The 25,014-nt window shown below is 39.3% G+C and overlaps 3 protein-coding genes across 4 annotated transcripts; all 3 read left to right on the top strand.

Annotated features, from left to right (window-relative positions):
* Positions 1-438: 438 nt before the first annotated feature.
* rundc1 (RUN domain containing 1) lies at positions 439-7,727 on the top strand. Of its 2 annotated transcripts, XM_038295292.1 has the most exons (6): positions 439-980; positions 3,503-3,511; positions 3,603-3,761; positions 5,998-6,196; positions 6,293-6,388; positions 6,476-7,727. In XM_038295292.1, exons 1-6 carry the CDS (start codon positions 600-602, stop codon positions 7,336-7,338), a joined length of 1,707 nt encoding a protein of 568 aa, XP_038151220.1. In that variant the 5' UTR covers positions 439-599; the 3' UTR covers positions 7,339-7,727. The 2 variants fall into 2 exon arrangements, with proteins under 2 accessions (XP_038151220.1, XP_038151221.1); XM_038295293.1 differs by lacking the exon at positions 3,503-3,511.
* A 2,922-nt stretch (positions 7,728-10,649) lies between these two features.
* Positions 10,650-15,561, top strand: rpl27 (ribosomal protein L27). The gene is made up of 5 exons (XM_038295219.1): positions 10,650-10,738; positions 11,227-11,309; positions 12,901-13,070; positions 15,215-15,325; positions 15,478-15,561. The coding sequence occupies exons 2-5, from the start codon at positions 11,229-11,231 to the stop codon at positions 15,524-15,526; spliced, it is 411 nt and encodes a 136-aa protein (XP_038151147.1). The 5' UTR covers positions 10,650-10,738; positions 11,227-11,228; the 3' UTR covers positions 15,527-15,561.
* Positions 15,562-17,528: 1,967 nt separating this feature from the next.
* Positions 17,529-23,133, top strand: ifi35 (interferon-induced protein 35). Its single transcript, XM_038295210.1, has 10 exons — positions 17,529-17,640; positions 17,950-17,978; positions 18,162-18,239; positions 20,242-20,400; positions 21,512-21,628; positions 21,698-21,842; positions 21,920-22,029; positions 22,112-22,295; positions 22,404-22,507; positions 22,602-23,133. The coding sequence occupies exons 2-10, from the start codon at positions 17,964-17,966 to the stop codon at positions 22,809-22,811; spliced, it is 1,122 nt and encodes a 373-aa protein (XP_038151138.1). The 5' UTR covers positions 17,529-17,640; positions 17,950-17,963; the 3' UTR covers positions 22,812-23,133.
* Positions 23,134-25,014: the final 1,881 nt, after the last annotated feature.

The raw sequence follows: 25,014 nt of genomic DNA, 5'->3' as shown, positions 1-25,014 counted from the left end.
ACCAACATTCACTGAGAACATAAGACATGAATCTAGATCCAGATATAAAAAATAGTTTATCACTCATAGACTCGTCTTATGATCTGGTAAGTGATATAGAGATTTCCAAAATATCTTGAAATCAGGAGTTTGTCTGAAAAAAAAAGTCTATAGGTAAAAGATTTACAAAACAAATGCATATAAATACTATACTCATAAGGTATAGTCATTTAATGCATTCCCCAAAAGAAATAAAAGAGGAAAAAAAGAAACGAGAGAAGAAAAAGAGGAAAAGAAAAAATATCGTTTATCAAAAAATCTTTAAAAGGAAATTATGTGAAAAAGTCCTTAAACTCCACAACCAATAGTTTTTTTAATTAATATTAAAGGCTTTTAATTTTGAAGGTAAGTGGCTGTTCTTCCGGTTTGTTCTTGTTACTTGAAGCTTCACTTTCCTCTGTTGACGTATGAATCATCATTCCCAAGATGGCGATTCACCTGTTTCTTCGGTGATGATGCTGCTCCATTTTACACACTTTTTAAAGCATAATCCCTGGGAATAAGTTACCAACTAACTGACATCTTCGAGGGAAAATCTGGATTGACCCACACCGTCCAGGATGTCCACGGAGGAGCTGTCAGCTTCGGATAGCGAGGCTGTGTTCGCGGGCGCCGGGGAGCGATGGGCACCGGTGGGTGCCGTAGCCAGCCCCGAGGAGGAGAGCAGCGTTAAGCCGAGGCAGAGAGGCTTATCGTCAGCCACGGATGAGGAGATGGCCTTCCGGCTGAGGAAGCTGGAAGAGGAGCAGGACTTGTTGAACTCGTCTCTTTTAGCTCTCACGTCGCACTTCGCCCAGGTTCAGTTCCGCCTGAAGCAGATCGTTCACGCTCAGAGCGAGGAGAAGGAGAGGATGCTGGCCGAGCTGGAGGAGTTCGCCTTCAGGGGCTGCCCGCACGTCCTGGGCTGCAGAGCTCAGGATGCCAGGCAGCTGGAGAACTCGGTGAGGCTTTCAGGGCTTCGGAAAATACGTTTATTTACTCAATTACATGTGACTGTTTGTCTAGAGATGTGGTTGAGCTTATTACAAAAAAATGTAAACAAAAAAATCTTCCTCCATGTTTCACAAACATGGGAACAAAACTAAACAAAACGCCATATAAAACATTTTAATTTTCTATATACAAAAATTAGAGTAGGCTAAAATCAGGAACGAAAATTAATATTTATATCGCATTACATGTTCATAGGCTATAAAATTAGAACACACAACCACCAAGAAAACATACTTTTGATAAATGATGTTAAATGACTATTTTATTTCAACAATGCTTCAACTATCCATTCATTCTTCAAAGCGAGATTTCTTTTTTTTTATTATTAGATTAGGTATTCTATATCACATAATAAAATGTAAACAAAGATCAGATATTTTGGTCTCACTCAGAGATGCTTGGATTATGGCTGAAACAATTATTCAGATTAATCGATTATTCAAATAATCCTCAGCTAATCTAGTAATCGATTAATCGTTAACTGGAGTGTAGAGACTCTAAAACGTGCCTTTAGTTGACAGAGCGACCCACTTAGAGCAGTAATTATATGAAAATTGTAAAAAATTATATATGAATATTTTGCATTTAAGATAAAAATAAAAATGTTTTCCTCAAGTGGAAAATTCTTTGTTTCACCTGGTTTGATTTCATAAAAAGTCTTCTATCAGATTATTAATCGGAAAAATAATCAACAGATTAATTGATTTGCAAAGTAATCATTAGTTTCAGCTCTAGTTTGGATTTTTTTTATTTAGAAAGATAAAAAAATGAACTGATGCTGAACCAATAGTTTATGGTAACTGGAGTCCAAAAAAAATGGCTTATTTGTGTTTTATGAACTGAATATCTTATTAACTGGGTCCAAGCTGAGAATCACCTTTTCTATTTTACAAATAAATGAACCAACAGCAAATACAGTTGATTAACTTCATATTTAAATGCAGAAAAGACATACTTTTTATAGCAAAGGATCGTCATTTGGTAAGCCATCAATGTTCCTTTGCATTCAAAACTAGTCGTGCTATCAAAGTACTGGCTGCTTATTTATTTATTTTTTTTTTGTACTTTATTTTTGATAAGATTTTCCAGAATACAACACCAACACAAAAAAAGTGGTGTTAACATGTATATGTATAGAAAGAGAAAAAATAAATAAATAAAATAAAAATAAAGGAAAATAAATAAACAAAATTGCAACGAACACAGTGAAAAGCAATCAAAATATGGAGGTCACCAAGGGAGGGGTACGAAAATACATCACGGAAAAAAAACTTTCATTTTGAACAGTTTTTAGGTGTATAGGTCAGAGTATGTAGAGAGCCTTAAAGAGTTAAACAGGTTAAAGTCCCTGTGCAGAATTACCATGTCCTGCCCAACAGTACCGCACAAGATCACTATTATCACCCCGAATGTTAAGTTAATGATCCTCAACTTACTATAGAATTCCTATAACTTAGCCATTTCAACCAATATTTATGGAATTTGTTTTCCTGGAGTCTTAAGGAGAATGTTATTATTTATTTTCTTATTTTTTTTTAGTTGTTCAGAGAGAAACAAGTCAGCTTAGGCAGCGTTTCCATCTGACAAACACTCTTTGGTTCTGGACCGAAATGCAGATAGTCTGTATGGTGAGATTTGAGATCTGACTGAAATTAAATGAAAACTCTAAAAATGAGAAAAAAGAGAACTAATCTAGAAATACAGAATAACCAACTAGAAGAACTAGAGAAGCATATTGCATTCACCTGAAAAAAAAAAGAAAGTGGTACATTTTTCTGAATTAATGAGATACAATTTTATAGAAATAAATGACAACATAGGATTTTTCTGAAGTAATGAGATTTTATTTTTTAGGAAAATAAACAATAAAGCCAGTTTCTTGAATTATGGAGATAGAAAGTGGAGAGAGGAGGAAGGGGGGAAACAACAATGGAGGTGTTTTTTGCAAATTCGAGAAACTAATGATTGCATCTACATAACTTAGAGAGAAGAATTTCCCAGTGTCTCAATCCCAAAAGAAAGTAAAAGTGAGCTCAACTCAACAAGCAGGAAACGTTGAAGCCTCTCTGAAGGAAAGGTGTCATGATTAGGACACAATCACAAGCCAAATCAAAACCCAACTTGCAGATCCTGACACAAAATGTAATCCATCCTGGAAGTGATTGCAAATGATCTGATTTAATGGTTGCAGCTCAGCAGACATATGCAGATTAAGTGACATGCTTTATGTTCTGTGATCTGTTTTATTTTAATCTGATATATGTGTTGAATTAATGTGTTTGTTTCTGGAGTTTTCTGAGCCCCGTTGGGAAAATGCTGCCCTTTGATTCAGTGTAAATGCCTGCTGCAGATACTTAAAAAACGGATAATGCTGCTTTATTCCTGTTGCTTTTCCTGATGAGAACTTTCAGCTCACTTTTTTATTGATCTAAAAACCTCTTGTTTCTTTTGCCACATGCTTCATTTGCAGGAAGATCTGGTGAGTAGACGCCCTGTGTGCCAAAAACCATCTCCTGAGACGTGTCTGCCTCTCACTTTCCATGTGTTTGTGTTTGTGTGTCTCCTGTCAGAGCGAGAGGGAGAAGAGAGAACGTTTGGAGGCTCAGAGGGAAAAACAAAAGGATCTCATTTTCCAGCTGAAGACGCAGTTGGACGACCTGGAACGTTTCGCCTATCAGGAGGGCAGCTACGACTCGCTGCCGCAGTCTGTCGTCATGGAGAGACAGAAGGTGTGGAAATGCAAACATGCTTAAGCTCTGTCACATCCAATGTTAGTGCTTTGTTTAAAATCCTACAGTTTATCCAGGCGAATGACTTGTAATTTCAGTAAATTATAGTTGATTCCTCTTTTAAACAGCCGCCCTGTCACGCCAAACATGCTTGTCTTTCGTTTTTTATGAAAACATTTAAAACATTTACTCTTTGCTCTCCTACCAAGGACGTATCCACTGGGCGCTGAAGTTATAATTAGACAAATATGAGCTTGTTTGCTCTTCCCAGAACCAAAAGGCACTTCCTTGTTTGCATAACTCAGCGATGTACATAAGGAGGACCAGGTTTGACCGCTTCTGGAAATCCCTGATTTGAGGGCTCGGTTATTTGACGGGAATCAGCAGCGAGTTTGTTTAGAATCAACTTCAGGATCAGGAAGTGTTGAGCGTGTCCTGGGTTCCCTCACAGATATCTGGGTTCTGCTGGACCTGAACTCAGCTGGTTCAGCAGGAGTCGCTTTGCATCAGCTTGGTGTTCTAACTTATAGTCTTTAGCAGTCTGGAGAAATATCGCTCAGATCTTAATAAAAAAAAAAAATTTAATTTTAACTTTTACAACCTGATCTGGTTGTTTTTTTTAGTATCCTGCTGATTGATCTAACTAACAGCTCATTAAATAATGACAGCTCAATGATTCCAACTCTGGACCCATTCTCTCAGACCTTATTTTCAATTTAATATCAAAGACACACCGCTGCATGGGTCGGTTGATATTAGGGGTGTAAATCTCACCCATCATGGCGATTCGATTCAGTATCGGTTTCCTGACCCAACGATTCGATTATTTTCTATACTCAAGAATACACCACGATACGATTCGATTCGATTAATTGATTCTTCTTTTTTTTTAACACTTTACAGGCTAGACAATGTTTCAAATTTAAAATAAATCAATCAAAGCTGTAATATCGTTATGCATTTTCTTTTTGAGAAACTACAGATAATAACAGAAGTAGAAAAGTTGCACTCAACCTATTCCTATTAAAACCTCATTCACTGAAAAATAATAATACCCCTGCGTTATAGATTCTGCAAGGCCTTGCATAAAAAATACTGCACAAAATCAGTGCAATTCAATAGCTCGGCTCCAGACGTCCCGCCCCCTCCACAGACGCTCCACTGCTCCTCTCCCAAATTGTAGCTGACCGCAGACAGGAGGCCGGCTTGTTTTGTTTTTATGACCGAAATTGCGGAAAACAACTCGTGAAGTTTGACACGCTAGACGAGCGAGGTGCGCGAGAACGCTGGAACCCTTTTATCACCTGGATCTCCGCTCTTTTTGGCCCTCATGTCCCTCCGTCGTCGGACTAAACTCGCCCCCCACTTCCTCACCGCCTCAATCGTATCTAGACCCACAGTGTGTAGCACAGACCACGCTTCAATATTGAGCATAATTTAAAAATGTCTGCGTCAAGCTTGCTGCAACGCACTGCTGTAAGAGTATAACCAGGAAGCGAGGTAGGAGGGCAAAATAGGTTTAGCGCCACCGCAGCACGGGAGGGAGAATTACGTCCAGGAGCAAATGGATAAAAATAGACCGGAGAAAAAAAAACATGAATCGATTCTCTTGCGGACGTATCGATGCATCGATACAAAATGACTATTATTTACACCCCTAGTTGATATATCTGGTCGATAGCGGTTTATTTTTTCTCCGCATCAGTATCGATCTGTGCAAACATTCGCCGATTCATCGCCATACTTAGTAGCCATGCCTTAAGATGCACAGGATAGTTACACATCAAAGCTCTATACATTTGTGATCCATGTTATATTTGTTTTGGTAATAAATTTTTATTTCATGTTTAAGTATTTATGGAGGAAAAATTGGCGGCATGTATAAAGGGATCAATTAGGCTGACGTCAGAAAAAAAACAAAAATAAACTCTTAACATTCCAGGAGTTTTTCAGCTTGGAATTTGATCATTAACAGTTAATTTGATGTATTATTATTTTTTGTTAGAATTAAATCAAAATCTTAAATTACCAAAAATATTTACGGAGGATTATTTTAGCAATGATAAAGAGATTCTGGTTTATTTATTTTGATGACTGGAATTTGAAAGTAAAGTTGATGAAAATTCCCACAAAATGTTAATTTAATGCTTTTTCGACGAGTTTCTACTCTGTACGCTTTAAGAAGCCTTAAAATCCCAGCGAAGATGTTTTATCTTCACCCTGTTTCTGTTTTCAGGTCATCATTGACGAGTTGATAAAAAAGTTGGATGTGAATCTGAACGAGGACCTTGGGAACCTGTCCCCAGAGGAGCTGAGACAACGCGTGGACGCCGCCATCGCTCAGATCATGAACCCGGCCAGAGTCAAAGAGCAGCTGGTTGAGCAGCTCAAGACTCAGATCAGAGACCTGGAGATGTTCATCAACTTCATCCAGGGTATGCAGGATGGCCACGTGTCGCTGAGATAATTAGCAGCCTTTTCTTTACTGCTTTTATGCCTTTTATTCAGATTTTTGTCTTCTCCTCCTAAAGATGAAGTGGGAAACCCTCTTTTGCCGGATGGTGGGCGGAGTCAACAGCCGAAACCCGCAGCAGCCAACGCCGGAGCTGCGCGAATGAAAAAGAAAGGTAAGACGGTTTTTTAAAGACGTCGGACTCTTTTAAACTGGAACATCCTCCTCATCCTGTGTGAACTGCTCCCCCCCCACCCTGCAGTGGATCCGGTCCAGGCGCAGAGGATGCGGGAAAGCGGCCTGCAGCTCATCCAGAAGGCTCTGGCTGTGCTGCAGATCTTCGCTGCCAGTCAGTTCGGCTGCTCTGCCGGACACGTCCCTCAGAATATGTGGCCCCAGGACTCGCCGGGGCGGGACTACGGCCCTTTGCTCCAGCGTCTGGACGCCGCCGTGGAGAAGGTGCGAGTGCTGGGCTCGTGCCGACATCCCTCAGTGGAACATGTAGTCAGTTACAGCAGCGCGTCCACTTTAGGGGCCCGAGACGAGCTGACGACCGCCGTGAGGAAGGAGCTGTCGCTGGCTCTGAAGGACTTGTTGGCTCACGGTCTGTTTTCCCCTTCGCAGACCATGAGCCTGGTGCTGGCCCCCATCTCTTGCCTTCTGCCTTACACACCCGCCCCACAAACCCTGCACCCCTGGGAACTCTTTGTGAAGTTTTACGAATCCAAAAACGGGAAAGCCTTTGTGGAATCGCCAGCACGGAAGCTCTCCCAGTCCTTCAGCCTGAACGTCGGCGTCGGCCCAGGACCGGTGACCCCGAAGCAATCTCTGCTGTGGGCCATCCACACGGTGCTGAAGGAGCACGGACGCTACAAGAGGGGGCCGGACACGGAGTTCAAAGCTCTGGTGTGCATGGCTCTGAACGAGCAGCGCCTCGTGTCGTGGCTCAACCTGCTGTGTAAATCTACCACTGTGATACACCCCCATTACCAGTGCTGGAGCTACATGGCCCAGACGGGCTTCGAGGGAGCCCTACGCATCCTGGGCCGCATCAGCCACCTCAGGTTCAACCTGCCGGTGGACCTGGCTGTACGGCAGCTCAAGAACATAAAAGACGCTTTCTGACGAGGCCCATCATTAAAGCGTTTAACCAGCTTGTGTTCGGGACCAAAAGCATGATCCTGTTGGTATTCTTTAACCCTTTAAAGGTTGTTTACGTGTGTGATGTGAGCAGTACGTGTATGGATGTGGTGTTAATCTGCATATCCCACTAAGACGGCAGCGCTGCTTGCACTGTGAACATGCCTTAGATCTCCGACAGCGATTACCTCACCTTTAGTAAGCCTTCTTGTACGATCTATGTGACCTATGCTCAGCAGCATGCATCTTCCTCTGCTGTACCTGATAGTGCCCTGAACCTATGCAGCAAACATGGTGGGAGTGATAAAAAGCTACCATAAATGGAAAGGTAGAGAAGGAAAAGATGTGAAACTGTGCCGGATGCTGTTACCAAAACGGCATCAAAATCGAAGCTCTCTGGCCGTGCCAGAGGAAAAATGTCCGCTTTGCGTGACGCTGGTGTAAACATGCAGCTTTCTGCCATGTTAAACGAACCACCGAATGTGTTCCTGTGTTTCGGCTCCGAGTGTTTTTCATATTAAGTGAGTTTACCGTCCGGGATATGAGGAAATCTCATAATTAAAGGAATCCTTTTTATTCCAGAATCTCTTTTATTTTCCATCAGCAGTAGATTATCTCAGTGAAGACCTGAATGTATGAACCGTAAACGCTGTTAATCTTCAGTTTAACTCATATTGGTTGTTTATTTTATTACCATGTATGACACTAAAATCCTTTGTATGTATTTTCAGCTGTATTCTCGTTGTAGAGCACCTTCTTCAGTCACATTTACTACATGCTGTCTCACTTTTTCCTTGTTTTTGTCTAGATGTTTATTTATTAGATGCAATTCAAACACTTTAAGTACGTAGCTGCTGTGCTGTAGCAGTTGAGTCTTGGAGCTTCACATGGGATCATTTAAAATAACTTATGCTATATTTAATTAGTTAAAGATAATATATGAGGATATATGAAATTTTTTGGTTTTACTATATTTAATGTAAACCTGCAGTTGTAAAATAAACTGAATCTATTAAATTAAAAGAACAGTTTTTCTCTTTATGTTTGTACCTTTAGAGGGCGCCAAACTTAATTACCTGCCTCCATCTCACCCCATCCTATCCTATCAAGAGTGGTGTGTTTGAGGTCCGTGAAAATAAGGGGTCCGGAAAAGTTTTGGCTTTAGATTCAAACAGGTCCAGGCTACTCCAGCTTTCACTGCCCATACGCTATGTCGCCTAGCAACCGCGACACACAAAGCAGGCAAAGAATAGATATCAAACTTCTCACTATTGTCTTATGTGCTAATTACATTTTCAAGGATTTTCAGCAACATTGTTGTGAATATCATATTTATAGTCCCCAGACTGCATAAATATTGGAATCTGTGCTAAATAAATTTGAGTCTAAGTCTGAATGACAGTTAACCCATTTGCAATGGGATAGATAGAACCTTTTAATAAACCAAACATTATCTGCTACATATCTGACTCAATAACCATTTAAAATGACAATTTCCAATAATTTCAAACGGAAATATTCACATACTTGTATTATATAAAACTGCACTTACAATATTCAACACTGTTCAGCACCATTTGCCTTTTTCGTCTGAGCTCGGGGCAGTAAGTTTTCTTGGACTCTCAATGAATCATGGGATACCTATGGCTGTGTAGGATACAACGGATCTGTCCTTCAAAATGGGCAAAAAGAAGGCTGCATTTCTCAGCCGCATAATGAGGAGTCTTCCAATCTGAATAGCACACCGCGCTGCGCTATGACATAATCTGGGAGGATGCTGCCCATGAATTCGATCTCAGCATACACTGCCGTAAGTGCTGTCTGAATAGTGCTGGCAGCAAGTAGGAAAAAAAGCCTGTATCCTTCTTATCTTAGTTCCTTTAACATTGCTTGGGTGGTCAGATGCTGAGGACCTATAAGAAATCCCACAATCATTTGCAGAAATAATTGTTTAGGTACAGACCTCCTTATGGAAATTAACCAAAATAGTTTTTTGCTACAGGTGTGACACAGCAATGTTCACATGATGGAGAACTTCAGCATGTCTCCATGGTGAAGTGTTCCGAGCACGTCCCACAGGTAGGAGACCCAGGACACGCTGGAGGGACTATGTGGGCCGGGAGCGCCTTGGGGGTTCCTCCAGAGGAGCTGGCCCAAGTGGCAGGGGAGAGGGACGTCTGGGCCTCCCTACTGAAGCTGCTATCCCCGCGACCTGACCCCGGATAAGCGGAAGAAGACGGATGGATGGAACTTCCTCACTTCGCCACATTCGTGCGACCTGGGTTTTTCATGGTTCTTTTCTGGAAGGCTGTGGTTCCAGATTTACAATCCTCATCAATGTGCATTTTCATCACACAACAAAATCCTGAAGACTGACGGCCATCCAGAATAATCACAGCAGAATCTTCCTTTCCACAATAGAGTTCTTACCGTTGACCCCATGAAAGGTGAAGGAAGATCCTAATTTACTACATCGAAGCTGCAGTTCCTTGTTTCTCCTACTTTCTACTTTCACCATGTCATCTGCAAACAAACATCACCTGTCAACCTGTCGGTCACCTTTGTAAACCATGGAGCTTATATCTGATTCTGTACAATCCATACTGACTATGATCCCATCTGTCAGCTCGATCTCTAATGTCCCCTCATTTACTCATTCTTTAATGCTGGTTTCCCAATCCATACCACTGTTCTGCTCTTGGCACCAGGATTTCTTGATATGCTCTGTGAGGCTGTGAAACTATTTTTTTAGCCTTCTTTATTAACCCTTTAACATCTGCAGAAATCATTCTTTGCCTTGTTTTAAACTGCTGCTCTGTGATTTTATACTTTTATTCTCAAACTAGCTTCAACAACTCCTTCCAATATTTCTAATTGTACGGCTCATCCTTACTCCTCTGTAGTAACTAGTAGCACAGATTTCCATTGTTTTTGCCATAGTCTTCAACATACTCTTACAACCCTTTAAGTAATGTTTGTGTTTAAAAACGACCAAATTTTTTGCATGTTTTTTAATTTTTTTAGTTAAAAAATAAAATTATGCATTTCTTCCTGATTTTGTTAAGCTCTTATTGATATTATTATCGTTACTTTGCAATCATAAATGAGTGACATATTTTAATGTGTGTTTTTTTCCCGTTTTGTATCATCTTTATTTGCCAAATATTTGCAAGTAAGTACATTTGTTTAAAGTCCTTTTTTTCCCCAAATGTTTTCTAAAAAGTGTTGAAGTATTAGCCTGTGTTTTTGGTTTATACGTTAAGTTATACTGCATTTTATTTTGGCAGGATTCCTAAGTACTGTAACATTATTTAGGAAGTGACGTAGGTCATGTTAGGCCTCTGGACTTCCTTTTCCTGCTAGCGGCGGCCGTAGAGCAGCATCAGTGAGTGAAATTTTCTTCAATTTTATCTACATCCATCGCCTTAAATCTCCCCTAATTTAATGTTTCTATTACCCCGTATCCCAGGCAATCATCTCCATTATCAAAATATACCTGATATTTAGTGAGATATCGCTTGATTAAAGAAGAAAATGATTTGTTTTGTTCGAGTTAGTTTGCCTTCCGAATGCTCTTTCCAACATGGCAGCCCTCTGAAGGCTAATGCTGGACACTAGTTAATAACGTTGTTCGTTTATTATTAAACACGAATTCACCTTTGTGGTTTTTGTTTTGATTTTAAAGCATGTTGCTCAATTTAAGGGAAACACCCAGAGAGTCTATGTAAGCATAGAAATTCACATATTGACTGCTAGGTTGGCTTACAGTTAGCATAATGCTAACTAGCCTTGCTGTAGGGGAGAGACCGCTAGGTAATGTAAACGTTCACATCGGATTTTTGCAGATGGAGTAATTATGTTTGTTTTTTCCAGCAATGGGCAAGTTTATGAAGCCTGGGAAGGTTGTAATGGTCCTGGCTGGACGCTACGCCGGGCGAAAAGCTGTCATCGTCAAGGTATGAGTTTGTTTTCTAGAATTAAATGTTGGATCAATGGAAAGTAACAATAGGCTACAGTCATTCATTTAAAGTTTATCCAAACTATAGACTGCTTTGACAGTTATCATGTGAAATGTTGGTAAAGATATCATAGATCAGTAAATCTATTAGTTCATAACAAACTAATATAAATATAAATTGAGATAAAAAAAAACAGTTAAAACATGATTCCCAAGGTAAATAATGAAATGAAACCGTTTTGCTGACAAAAAATAGCCGAACATTTAAATTGAATTGCAACTTTTAGCTTTAGGAAGAATTTTGCAAATTGTTCAAATTCTTGTTTAAGTATATTGGGGCTGGTGTGGTATTTTTAGCTGTTTTCCTGCCTCGGTGTACCTGACATATCTTAAGATCAACAGTATTTTAACTGTTGAAGTTCCTTAAATGCAGAGATTATTTTCACCATTCGATCTGTGTGCATTTGGTAAGGGACTTCTATGCAGTCAAGATTTAAAAAATTGGCAGAAATGTATATGTTCCATTAATCTATTGATTGACCGTATGTCTTATTCAGAGCTTGCATATTGAGCTTGCAAAGTTAGGCTAAACTTATATTTACAATATACAGATACTAAATGTATAGTTTGCAGATGAATTCTCTCTGCATAAAGACATTAAAGTAATAGTACACCCAAAACATGATTAGCCTTCATTTTCTACTCGCCCCCATGCTGAACAACACCCTGGAGTACTTTTTTGATATCTCAAATGCATCTGGAGATCTGGGAGGCTTCTTGCTGTCTGCTGACATTCAAATAATGGAGGTCTATGGTGCCCGAGGCAGAAAGGTCCATAAAAGTCCACAAAAAACGTGTCAATATTCCTCCATACTGCTCGTCCAATGTATTCCAAGTGTCCTGAGTGGCGTAGCATCCAGAATTTACTCAAAACGAAGTCATTTAGAATGTTTTCAGAGCATAAACAGTAGTGTATAGGATTTCCTTAAAAGCGCGCACATGCGCGTTCACGACGCTACGGAAGCCGGCAGACCAAACCAGATGAAAGTGCGCATTCAGCGTCTGCTCTGCCAATAATGCAAGCGTAGAAGAAGAAATGTGCTGTTTACCTGTGCAAAGAAAGAAACAACGAAAGAAAAATGTCTGAGGACTTCAGTGTTGAGGAAGAGCATGAGTTCTTTGCCGAGCTGAATGCGCTGGTTTGGTCTGCTGGCTTCCGTAGCGTCGTGATCGCGCAGGTGCGCGCTTTCAGGAAATCCTATACACTACTGTTTATGCTCTAAAAACATTCTAAATGACTTTGTTTCGAGTAAATTCTGGATGCTACCCACTCAGGACACTTGGAATACATTCCAGAGTGGTGTTCAGCATGGGGGTGAGTAGAAAATGAAGGCTAATCATGTTTTGGGTGTACTATTCCTTTAAGCATATTAGAATATTTTAAGTTAAATATTTAAGATTTTGGTGCAGGATCTGCACTTGGAGAAGTTTTAATCATCAATTTTTCTTGTAATTATATTTAATTAAATGTTTTAACATGTTTCCCAATCTTACTGTAGTCAAACGTTCTGTTATTGATCTTCTTACAGAACATAGATGATGGCACCGCTGATCGTCCCTACAGCCACGCTCTGGTCGCAGGCATCGACCGCTACCCCCGTAAGGTGACCACCACCATGGGCAAGAAGAAGATCGCCAAGAGATCCAAAATCAAGGCCTTCGTCAAAGTTTTCAACTACAACCACCTCATGCCCACCAGGTCAGCGCCACACAGCCACCTATAATGTCTGGTTCTGCTTCTGGGATCATTGAGTGTTTTTGTCTGAGACAGAAAATTGATTTTAGTGTAGAAACAGAAATATTTGGCCAAATTATTGGGGATTCTGATAGTATGACTGATGGCAAAAATATCGTTTTTTTTTTTTTTTCACTGCAGCATTGTACTTTTATGATTGTGATGCTGCAGCTGCACTTGCTCTCTGAGGTTTATACACAAAAATTGCTTATATCATTTAGCATCAGAGAATTTTAATCCATTATTGGTGTTAGATATGAATCTTGGCAGTAAATCTTGAATCATCTGTTAACTAGGGGTGTGTATTGGCAAGAATTTGTGGATTAAAATGTGTATCACTATACTGGTTTCCTCCTCTTTATATGGCTGTAAAGATAAGTCTTTCGTTTTGTCTATCAATAACCATCTAACATTTAGCTATTTGAGCAAGGACCAGGGGAAAATGTGACCCATTAAAGGGGTCAGCTCTACCACCAACTTAGCTTTGCTCTGAGAGTTTTAGAGGCTAAATCTTTTCCTCTGCCTGTATTTCCCAGAAAGCCAGCCTTTCTTTTACTCATGGTTATGTCAGATATTGAACTGAATCCACTGTGTTTTATCAGTGTTTCTCCCCTTTCTCTGTGGAGAAGGATGAAAATAGCTTATATTAAGCATCAGCTTGCAGTAGTAATACCCCTGAAAAAGCCTTTAGAACCCAGGAACCATCAGCTTTTAGTGGCAGTGGGAACAGCTCACTGATCCGTGTCAAACCGCCAAATCGAAGGTTGTCCTGTGTTTGGAAAAACCCAGGTTATCCTTTTAGTTTCAGGCTTCACAGGACTGCAGTTTGTTTCTTTTCAGGCCAAAATGATTGTGAGCCATTAGGATTGTCAATGCATCTGGTCTGAAGCTTTGCATTCATTAGAAATTTTCTAGTTTGGCCTTTTTAAACTACATTTGTAGCTTTTGGTAACATAAAAAATTGGCCAAGATTGCAGGTCAAGCTTTTTCTTTTCTGGATGTTTTTTTTAACCAAATTTTTAGCAAATAAAAGAAATGGGCAGTCAGGATCTAAAACATCCACATCGTTAGATGGAGTCTGTCTTGTTTAATCAATAAGGGGTTTTTAGATGCATTTATTGGTACTAAACGGGTTTCTGGGGTTCCTCTGATTGCAAATATTGCACCCAATCTACCAAAGATGGACAGATTTTTTTTGTGTCGTTTAGATACAAATCTTAACTCATTTGAATCATTTGGAGATGCAGAAATCAAACTGATCAAAACCTTCATCTGCTCTGATAAAAGATTTGTCTAAAATTCTTAGTGATATTTTTTTTCTCCCAGTTCATTAAATACAGCTTAACTAATGACTAGTCCATAAAGCCTTTTTGTCATTACATAAAACTCAACAGTAAATGAGAACATTAGAGTGCTTTGAGATAATCTCTTAAATCCTTATTTTTTTCTGTTGAACCCACAGCCCCTACTAAAACAAACCTGCTGCACATTTTATATCCATGTAATTTAAAAAGATTCATAATAAGCCCACAAGACCTGTGGAGAAAGTTGGGCTTCTTTTTCGATGGTTAAATGCCTGATTGGTGCATCTTTGGTAGGACTCTTGGTCATTAAAACAATTGCAAGAAAAAAAAAAAGTATATTTCATAAATTTCACAGTCTTTTTAACTAACGCCCACCCACATACACCTAGAGCAGGGATTCTTAACCCCGGCGCTCATGGCCCCTTGTTAGCCACCTTTTCATTCAGGTCAGGTGTGTGAAGGCTGAGAAATGCCTAAAACATGTAGGAAAGTGAGCCTGGTTTAGAAGAACGAAGCCATTGAGTAAATTTGTGATCAGCTTTACTTGTAGTTGCTTCAGCTTTTTGCCTTTTTTTCCCACATCTGAAGCTTTGTTCTGCTCATTTTGCTCTTCTCCATTGGAAATTGGCCCAAAATGTCAAAATTTTGTTAATACACCGATTTATTTGTCCTGGTTAAAAGCATTTAATTGTCTCTTTATTCCTTGCTTTTTTGGCGGGTTGAAACTGATTGAGGTGTAGAAACCTGCTAGCAGGATCCAAAAGGTCCCTTCATATTTTCACCACTGTGCTCGTTCATCCTCAGATACTCTGTGGACATTCCTCTGGACAAAACTGTCGTCAACAAGGACGTCTTCAGGGATCCTGCTCTCAAACGCAAGGCCAGACGGGAGGCGAAGGTCAAGTTTGAGGAGAGGTCAGAACAAACTTTGTTTTTTCTTTCTATCTAATTTTACTATGTAGGGTTTTGGTGCTTTATTATTTTTTTTCCTTTGGTGTTTTAATTGTAATCATCCACCATGACCCTGCTAAAATTGTGCTATTTTTTTCCTTTGTTTCTGTTTTCAGGTACAAGACGGGCAAGAACAAGTGGTTCTTCCAGAAGCTCCGATTCTAATTTTCCTCGGTTTCAGAAAATAAATGTTTATAAATAAAAATTTGGACTCTTGTTTTTTTTTTGGTTCAGAATCGGTGCTGGTGAAAAAGGAAATGCTATTTGAGCTGTAAGGACGTCAAAGTAAAGCAAATGTTTTTCCAGCGCAACATTCCATGGTTCTACGACTATATGATGATGTGCAATATTTGATCAACTAGTTATCCTGTCTACATGGAAATAAGTAAAGAAAAGGCAGAAGTTTGGAGGAAAAAATTTTTTATAAATTTTACTTTTCTTCATCAGCGACATGTTTCTAGCATACTGAACATGACTACAACACAAATGTTTTTTATAAATACTGAGCCACTACAAAACTCCAGTTAAAATCCTTTCAGACTATATTCTGCAACCACTCTCCCATCAACAAAAGTAAAAATCACATCCTTATGCTTGTTTGAAAAAATTATTCAAAACATTTTTGTCTCGAACCAAACCCCCCTGCTCCAAGATGTATTTTTATTTAATTCACAAATCTTGCTTGCAAGGTAATTCCATCGCACCCAAAAAGACTAAAATGCTAACAATATGACAATACATTATAGAAAAAGAATCTGGCTTGTCAAAAATATTCTTGGATTATGTGTAATTTAGAAGGAAGCCGGAGTACCGGGAGAGAACCCCCACATGATTAGGGACAGCATGCAGAAAGACCCCAGGCTGGGAATCAAACCTGGAACCTTCTTGCTGCAAGGTGGTAGTGCTACCCACTGCTCCTCTGAGCAACCCTAATTAAAGCTAATCTATTATGAATTTACTGCTTGCAGCAGTTTTCTATGTCTTACTATCAACGGTTAGCTTAGCTTTGTGTCCATCAGCCCTTCAGAGGGAAATGACATGTCACCAGTCCATCATAGCCAGAGGGATTAAAAGAAAAGCAACACATTTCTTGCAGAGGTTGTAGCAGCCTTTAATGCCACACCTGAAAATAAAAATTTTTAAGCACATGGCTTACCATATTAAGCTACACAGAGATTTTCCAAAGACATACTTATTTTTGTTTTTCTTTGTCAATGGCTGCTTCTTTTGCATTTTAGTATTGGGCATTTTTAGAAGAGACTTTTATGTTTTTGTAGGAGCATTTTGGTCAGATTTCTCCCAATGGGTTTTGTATTACAATTGAGACCCTGTTACAGAAAAATTCTAACTCAAAGCTACTTTTTTATCATACCACTATTTTTACAGTCTACCTCAAACTGATTAGATTCATATGCGTGCAATGAAAACATATTCACCACTAGATGGCCTCAGTGAGCATAGTATGAGGCTTAAAAAGCTTTGGAGAAACGAACCATTTTCAACACTTTGAATAGCTTTGAATAGCCTTATCTCACCATCAAATGCTTTTTTTAAAAACCGTTTTACTATTTCTATGCTATTTTTAAAAACTGATTTATATTGCATCGTAAGAAAATGCATACAAAAGTGAAACTTGCAAAAAAAGATGCACTTATATATATAAAAAAAAGATGTATTAATTTTGAATTATTTAATCAAAAACCTCAAAGCTCTTCTAAATGCTATAATGCAAAAGAGTTTCTTTTTCATGTATGACCTGTTACAGTTTACCTGCAGCTGGACAGACATTGATGTTATAATTTTTAAACATTGCAGTGTTTCTAGGTGAATTTGAGTAAATTGCCAAAAGATAATTTATTTCTGTAAGTCGGTTGAAAATATATGCTTATGTTAATAAATTATGCATGAAAGATGCCTGAAAAAAGTCAGTTTCTGTTTGTCTTCCTGATTAAAGAGAGCAAAAAAAAGAAAAAAGCTTTTTTTCAGAAATAAAAAAAAACAGAATATTATGTTAAACAAATAAGAAGATAATGGAATGTAAAAATAGTATGGCCCATATACAAAACACATGGAAGAATGTTTTATTTCAGCTGCCCAGAAGACAATCCCCGATTTACGCCTAGGGAATGTATCTGAATTCCGACAGTCCCTGAACGCAGCGTCATTGATAAATCAAATCGCCCTCTAGTGGAGAGGGGTGGTACCTCCATGTCTTTTTGGTTTGAAGAGAAAAGAAACTGAAAGAATAAATAGTTCAGAATAGGGATCGTCGCTGGAAGGTAAGTTCACAGCGAGCTATCTACTTGTAAATATATATATTTATGTTACTTTGAACGCTTCGAAATTTAATTTAAAGTTTACATAAAGTCAAATTGTTTGTGTGATTTTTACAAGTTTGATGTCAAATCTGAAAGGAGGCCTACAGATTGCCTGTACAGTTCAACTACCTGCGCATTTAGTTATTGAGATTATGTAAACATGTTGATGAGTCATATTTATATGTTTTTGCTGAGTGAAAGTCACCCATTTCTATAAAATTTTAAATATGTTTAATCTGTTAAATATCTAATATGTTGTGATGATTTCAGGGATTATTTTCACCATGTCATCAGACGAGGTGAGATTAAGTTTGATCATGTGCATTATTCAACCACTCAGACACTTTCTCTTTCTTTATTGACTTAAATCCAACTTTCTTTACTGTTCTCCTTTATTCATCAAACATATCTATCAGGAATGTATGTTTATCCCATATGTTTGTATTCGCTTGTTTTTCTGACTTCCTGTTTGCTCCTGTCAGGACTTCTCCCTGGTTGTGACGTCAGGGCCAAATGAAGACACCATAGAGGGAGTCCAGGCTCTAATTAAAGAATACCAGGTGCCCATGTAACTACCGCCCACAGTTAACTGCTGCTGCTCCTCTAATTTTGTTCTAGAATGTGTAAAATAATTTAAAATAAATGCATCTTGCCTTGAAGTGTTTGAATCGCACACTGAAACATTTAAGTCTTAGAACATGTTTGATATTTTTTATGACCCGTCCTCCAAATTGGAGAACATTTAACCTTCTTCTGTTCAGTTTTCTAGGGTTGGATGATACAGAGTGTTGGAAATTAGCATTTTTTTCCCTCTAAGTCATGGATTTCCTGTTATGTCCTGTTAAGAGAAACAAGCCCACAGCATCACACACTCTCTGCCATACCTACCATTAGGCAGTAGTTGCTTTTCCACATGTTTGTATGTTGTTGTCTTCCCTACCAATATGGAGGAATAATTGCTTTAAAGCGATCAATTTCAGTTTAATCTGATCGAGGAGGAATGTTAAGAGTTTGGGCTGATTGGACAGAGAGGGCCTTTTAATGAAGCACGGCTGTCGAACACATAGAAGACCTACAGATCATCTCTACTTTGGGTTTTCCCAAAATGGCTCTCATCATGGCTGTTTTTTTTTTTTCTTGCATGTTTGCAAGATAAAATTAGACCCACAGCTTCTTGCTTTATTTGAATGTTCTGTTCTGAATAGAGGCTCAAATAAACAGGTTTTTCACTTTCTGGGGAAACCATAGAGTTTTAATTAAAGGTTTGTAATCAGTCTGATGACCATAAATTGAAAACGGCTTCAGCTTTAATCATTTATGCAAATAGTTACTGATTCTTTTTGAACGTTAGGAATTTGTTACTTAATGACGGAATGTTCTCCAGGTCCAGAGAGTAAAAACCCTGTAAAGAGATTACCATATTTTCGCGGCTATAAAGCGCATATAAACGTCATTTTTTCCCCACGAAAAGTGCGGTGCGCCCTATGTGTGTTGTTACTGCGGACGTTGTTGAGACCACCATGAGAACGTTAAAGGGGGAGGTGTGGGCGTGGTTTGTGTATAAAAGAGCAGGTAAGCGCTTTATGCAGAGCATTGTTGTCTTAACGACCCTGAAAATGGCACAGTTTAAACTGCAGGCTATCAGCTACGCAGAGGAACATGGAAATCGAGCAGCCGCGAGAGAATTCAAGATTAATGAATCGATGGTTCGCAAGTGGAGGAGGATGGAAAACCAACTCCGACAGGTGAAGAAGACGCAGCTGAGTTTCCACGGACATAAAGCGAGGTGGCCCGAGTTGGAGGAAAGACTCGAGCGTTGGATCATCGAGCAAAGAACGAGTGGGGCGAGCGTTTCGACGGTCACTGTTCGACTAAAAGCAGTAATGCTAGCGGAAGAAATGAAAATTGAACATTTTCAAGGAAGTCCGTCGTGGTGCTTTCGTTTTATGAAACGGTGCCATTTTTCCATCCGGACCAGGACTACAGTAGCGCAGCAACGTCCGGCGGATTATAATGAAAAGCTGGCGAGCTTCCACTCTCACTGCAGTGAACACATCGCCGACAAATGCATTCAGCCAAGCCACATCACCAACATGGACGAGGTGCTGTTCTATTTTTAAATACGCAGTAGAGGTATTTAAACAAAACCCGCGCCCTATAGTCCGGTGCGCCTTATGGTCGTGAAAATACGGTTCCGACCCTATCCAGCTCTATATCACAGACTAGGAGCTAATCTCCTGGTTATGTGAACAGGAGGAAACAAAACAAGGCAGGATTTTTACTTTCTGGACTGGGATTACCCACCTATGTTTTTCCTGCATTATTTAGTGTGTTATCAAGATACTAGAACAAAAGTTTATTTAAAGGCTGCTAACACATCTTTACTGGGAGGGAGGTGGGTTTAAAAAAAATGGATGAAGTTTCCATTTTTACCCTCTTCATCTCTTATATTGAACAGATGGGTCTAAAACTTACATTTATTGAAGTTTTACACGTTCTGTACATTCCTATGTTCTTTGTCAATGTTTTCATAGTAAAATGCAACTGTTTCTGTTTCTTCAGAAAAAGTATTCTGAGATCCTGCAGGAGGAGAAGGAGCTAAAGACCTCTATCAGCCAAAATCAGGATATGACCAAAAAGTTCAAGGAACGAACCCAGAAACTGACTAAGACTCTGACGTTGGAAGAGGCCTCCTACAAAGAACAGTTTGAAAATGAAAAGGTTGGTTTGTGTTTCTGTTTCAAGCTCCCACTTCCTTTTCAGAGTATTTTGCAGCACAGTCCAGGGAAATAAAACCAGCGTTTTGTTGGATATAAACCCTAGGGATCCTGAAAGTTTCACAGAATAGAAATGAACAAAAGTTTTTCTTTTTATTGACAAAAAAAGAAAATGTGTTTTCCTGTATGAGGCTTTAAGGAATGGTTCTGCAGTTATCGACAGGAAAGAGAAATATCTTCAGAACAAACCCAAAGGAGAAAACTTTTCCAGGCTATTTTCAGGTTTAATAGTTATTTAAAAATGAAAGGTTTTAGTTTAGCTTTATTTCTAGGATCATGCTGCGTTGAGTCATGCTGTAATAATAGTTGATAGAAAAATGGCTGAAGCTGTCTTGGTAGGAAACCTGTTAGGCTGGAAGAGGTTTTCTTCATCAGGAGGAGGGACATCCACATGCAGACAGAGCTGCGTGAGATGGTTTACATCAGGGGTTGGCAATGTCTGTCCACTTTGTCACCTGCAACTTTCCATGCATTGCTTCTTCAACACACCTAAAGCAAATGAATAGTTAATGGCCAGACCTCTACTAAACTTCCCAGCATGCTGAGGAGGTCATTTGGCCTTTTGTTTCAGAGCAGGGATGCATGCAAAAGCTGCAGGACAGTGGCATTCGAGGAACAGCGTTGCCTACCACGGTTTAGATTTAACAATATCTATTTGTAGAAATGGCCCAGTCAAAGTCTACACCAGCATCCAAGCAAGAAAACAGTTGGAAAATATAAAAACTGCTTTTCCCAGGCGGTTTCTGACCGATCAGACTGAGCTTGAACTGTTCTGCAGAGGAACTGGTAAATATTTAAGTCTCTAGATTTGCAAATGAGTTTAAGGCAGCATTCGTTCTGCTGTATTTATTAATATAGTGTAATAAAAATGTTACACTTCAACCTTTATACAGACAGGAATTATGAATCATTCAGGCTCTTATTTTTATTCTACACTGAAGTATTTGTGAATCATAAAATGAAGTTTGTTTTAAAGATCTAAAAGTACATTTAAGAGAAATGTTATTACTTTTGTTTTGAACATGCAAGCTGTCTGCTCACTGTCTGAACTTTAGGCCAGGCTGGCTGCTCTGAAGGAGGAGGAGGGCCAGCTGAAGGAGGAGCTGCAGAGATTCCAGAATGAAATAGAGGAGGAAGACTCCAGAAACAGCCACCTGATGGATCGGGCCGATGTAGGTGATGTTCAGGTTTAAACTTCAGCTTCTGCGCTTCTCCTCTAAACACAGACCCTTTTATCGTAGGTGTTCGCCAAAATGCCAGAGAAGAAATTTGTCTTCTATGGAAAGACAGGAAATGCCAACGATAAGGAGGATTTTGAGATGAAGCCGCAGATCACTTACCCCATGGAGGAAGGAACGGCGCTGCTCACGTTCGAGGAGGAGGACGGTGAGAAGACAGAGGATGTTGTTTTTCTAGTGGATATAAAGCTGACTTTAACAGGGATTTTAAAATGTTGCTTCCAGTGGCCATGAAAATTCTGGACATGGGGAAACATAAAGTGGATCTGGGAGGAGAGTGCAGCATCACGGTGGAAGCCCAGCCGGTCCACCTGATGATGCCCAGTCGGGTCGAGGTAAAACCTCCTCTCATGCCGAGGTAATAAAATCAGCCATTAGAGCGCAGCCTGCAGGTAACCCCACTCTGTCTCCGCTTAGATCGACACTGAGATCTGTCCTCAGCGGGTTTTAGTCTCCAACCTGCCCAAGATGGACACAGAGGCTCTGCAGAACAAACTGGAGATCCACTTCTCCAAATCTAAAAACGGAGGCGGAGAGGTGGAGACCTGCGAGTTCCTGCCAGACTCTGGGACGGTGGTCATCACGTTCGTTGAGAAAAACAGTGAGGAAGCATGAATGTTTTATACTTTTCTGAATTTACAGCTGCTGGGTGCAAAGAAATATCTATATTTTTTCTGAAATGGTTTAACTGAACGTCTTGAACTTTCAGTTGCAGAACGTTTGACGCAAACAGAACACCATGAAGTGAAGCTTGCCAAAAAGCACAAAGTGAGAGTGACTCCTTTCATAAACGGAAAGATCACACGCTTAGAGGTGAGAAAGTTTTAGGAAAACATTAAAAAGCAAAAAATTTAATAAAGAAATTACACATTTGAAGCTGGTTTGCTTTAAATGTTTTCTCTCCCAGACCAAGACATGCATGTGCCCTCGCACCGTCCTGCTGACGGGAATACCCGACATCATGGAGCAGGAGACTCTGCAGGACATGCTGGAAATCCACTTCCAGAAAAATGGCAACGGTGGAGGGGAGATAGAGGCCTTCCTGTACAACCCGGTGGGTCAGCAAACCTTGGCCTTGTTCGGAAGCACCTCCTCAGCGGATGAAGAGGAGGAGTAGATCCAGCTGCTGCTCCTACAGAAAAGAACTGCTCACTTATTTGTTGTTTTGGGAATAATCGGAGTGGTGAAGGATTATTTAAAGGTGCCAAACTTCATGGATGAGGAAAAAAATGTTTGATTCCCAAACTTCTAGTTAAAATTAATGCTAACTATAAACTCATGCAAATGGTTGACTTATTCACATTGAATCTTTACATTTACTGACAATTACTGGTACCAGTGGTTCATGGAAAAAGGTTCCTTTCCCTGGTTACAATGATTTGAACTAAAAGTTAATACATAATACATGATATTTTACTGTGCTTAAGATTGTATAATAAAAAGAATAATCAGGGAAATCTTTAGTGCATCTTTATTCATCAACAGCAAATCAGTACAGATACTTCGCATCAACAAGTGTTTTAGTGGGTCATGGTCCCAGACAGAGCCGTCGTTCTGACACAATGACAAACTGGTACCTAACGTGCTTTTAACTTAATAAAAAGGAAAATGATTAGATAAAAGGGCTGATTTCCAATGTAGGACTCCTGCCTATGACAGATCCTTTGGTCATGACACCTATGTTGTACTCTATAGCATAATGTGTGTTCCTACATTGAAAAAGACTACTACTTTCCCAGGATATCGGCCCTGACAGGCATAGTGAGAACATGTCATCCTGAAGCTTTTCTTTAGAAGAGCACCATGTTTGATAGAGCCTTAAATTGTATCTGCTGGAAGTGCCTAAAACCTTAAGTTTTTGTAAATAAAAATTGCCATTTGTTTTAGGAACATCAAAGCCCCATTTGAAGGATTTTAAGGAGGAAAAAAAAAATAATCAAAGGTAAAAAGTGGGTGATTTTAGATGCTAACAAAACCTTTTTTTTATACATGTCATCACATACACCATACCCTGACCAAGACTCCGCAGAAAGGCATTGACATTTTGTATTGTCTTAGTCTCTATTATGAATTTGTTAGCAGAGCTAACACAATAGCTTACCTATAATTATAATACATTTAATTTTCTCACTATATCAGCTTCAGTTTTGCTAAACAGTAAAACATTTCCTTAAAGCAATTACTTATTGGTAGACGCTAAGGTTACCACGACCAAATTCAATTCAGTGTATTTATAGTCCCAATTTACAACATGTCACCTGAAGGGACTTTACAGAGACGATTCAACCAGATCATACAGTCAGATTGGTTCATAGTTTTCTATCTAAGGAAAATCAGCTGACTTGCATCGACTTGCAGGGTACACTCCTCCCTGATGAGCATACCATGTCAGTAGATATTGTTGACTCTACAGCAATCCCTCACATGCAGCCAGCATGCATACATAAACAGTGAGGATAACTCTGTTTGAGCAGATTAGGTCTGAGCAAGTTTTCACATCAAAGGGATTGAAGAGACCACATAGAGTTGGGGGTGGATCTAACTAATACAACAGAATTGGAGAATAGAGATAGAATGAAGCAGAATGATGTAAAGTGGTCCTTATGTCCTCCAGCGGTCCAAGCCCATAGCAGCATAACTATAAATTTGGCTCAGGATAATTAGTTTAATTCATTATAGTTGTCGGACTTTCTGATATTGAATCGTAATAGTCCAGTCTTGAAATAAAAATACGTAGACTAGTTTCTCAGCATCACTCCTGGACAATATATTTCTAATTTTTGCAATATTCAAGAGGTAAAAGAATTAAGCCTGTTTAAAATTTAATTTGAATGACGTCTTGATCAAAACAAACAGCAAGTTTTTTTTTTACTTTATTATCTGATAGCAATTTAATCCCACCCAGATGAAGTGACTGATTACTTATTTTTCAGAGACTCTGGTTTATGTTCAAGACATGCCTGTAGTCTATGTAATGGGTTAGTTTCATCTGGATTTATAGACAGACATAGCTGTGTATCATCAACATAACAGTGGAAATTAACCCCATGCTGTTGGGAGAATATATAATAAAGAAAACTGGCCCTAGGACTGATTCCTGTGGCACCCCACAGGTACTAAGCATGGAGAATGTATAAGATAAATGATTTAAACCAGCCTGGTGCAGTTCACTTAATTCCTGCAAAATATTCAAGTCTTTCTAAAAGAATATTATGATCAACTGTATCAAATGCAGCACTGAGGTCTAACAGGACAAATACAGATACAAGTCCATTATATGAGGCCATGAGAATATCATTTCTGACTTTCACCAGAGCTTT

Source organism: Cyprinodon tularosa, unplaced genomic scaffold (assembly GCF_016077235.1).
Source record: "Cyprinodon tularosa strain WSP-4 unplaced genomic scaffold, ASM1607723v1 ctg352, whole genome shotgun sequence".
Classification (NCBI taxonomy): domain Eukaryota; kingdom Metazoa; phylum Chordata; class Actinopteri; order Cyprinodontiformes; family Cyprinodontidae; genus Cyprinodon; species Cyprinodon tularosa.
Note: the sequence above shows the minus strand (reverse complement) of the source record. Positions and strands in the feature narration are given on the sequence as shown.

What these genes read in the sequence shown, in the direction of transcription:
- rundc1 (XM_038295292.1), top strand. Translation starts at nt 600, where the DNA reads ATGTCCACGGAGGAGCTGTCAGCTTCGGATAGCGAGGCTGTGTTCGCG. An exon ending in TCGTCATGGAGAGACAGAAG is followed by an intron (nt 3,762 to 5,997) that starts GTGTGGAAATGC and finishes TTCTGTTTTCAG; the next exon opens with GTCATCATTGACGAGTTGAT. An exon ending in GTTCATCAACTTCATCCAGG is followed by an intron (nt 6,197 to 6,292) that starts GTATGCAGGATG and finishes CTCCTCCTAAAG; the next exon opens with ATGAAGTGGGAAACCCTCTT.
- rpl27 (XM_038295219.1), top strand. Translation starts at nt 11,229, where the DNA reads ATGGGCAAGTTTATGAAGCCTGGGAAGGTTGTAATGGTCCTGGCTGGA. An exon ending in GAAAAGCTGTCATCGTCAAG is followed by an intron (nt 11,310 to 12,900) that starts GTATGAGTTTGT and finishes ATCTTCTTACAG; the next exon opens with AACATAGATGATGGCACCGC. An exon ending in AAGGTCAAGTTTGAGGAGAG is followed by an intron (nt 15,326 to 15,477) that starts GTCAGAACAAAC and finishes TTCTGTTTTCAG; the next exon opens with GTACAAGACGGGCAAGAACA.
- ifi35 (XM_038295210.1), top strand. An exon ending in CTCTAATTAAAGAATACCAG is followed by an intron (nt 18,240 to 20,241) that starts GTGCCCATGTAA and finishes CTGTTTCTTCAG; the next exon opens with AAAAAGTATTCTGAGATCCT. An exon ending in CACGTTCGTTGAGAAAAACA is followed by an intron (nt 22,296 to 22,403) that starts GTGAGGAAGCAT and finishes TTGAACTTTCAG; the next exon opens with TTGCAGAACGTTTGACGCAA.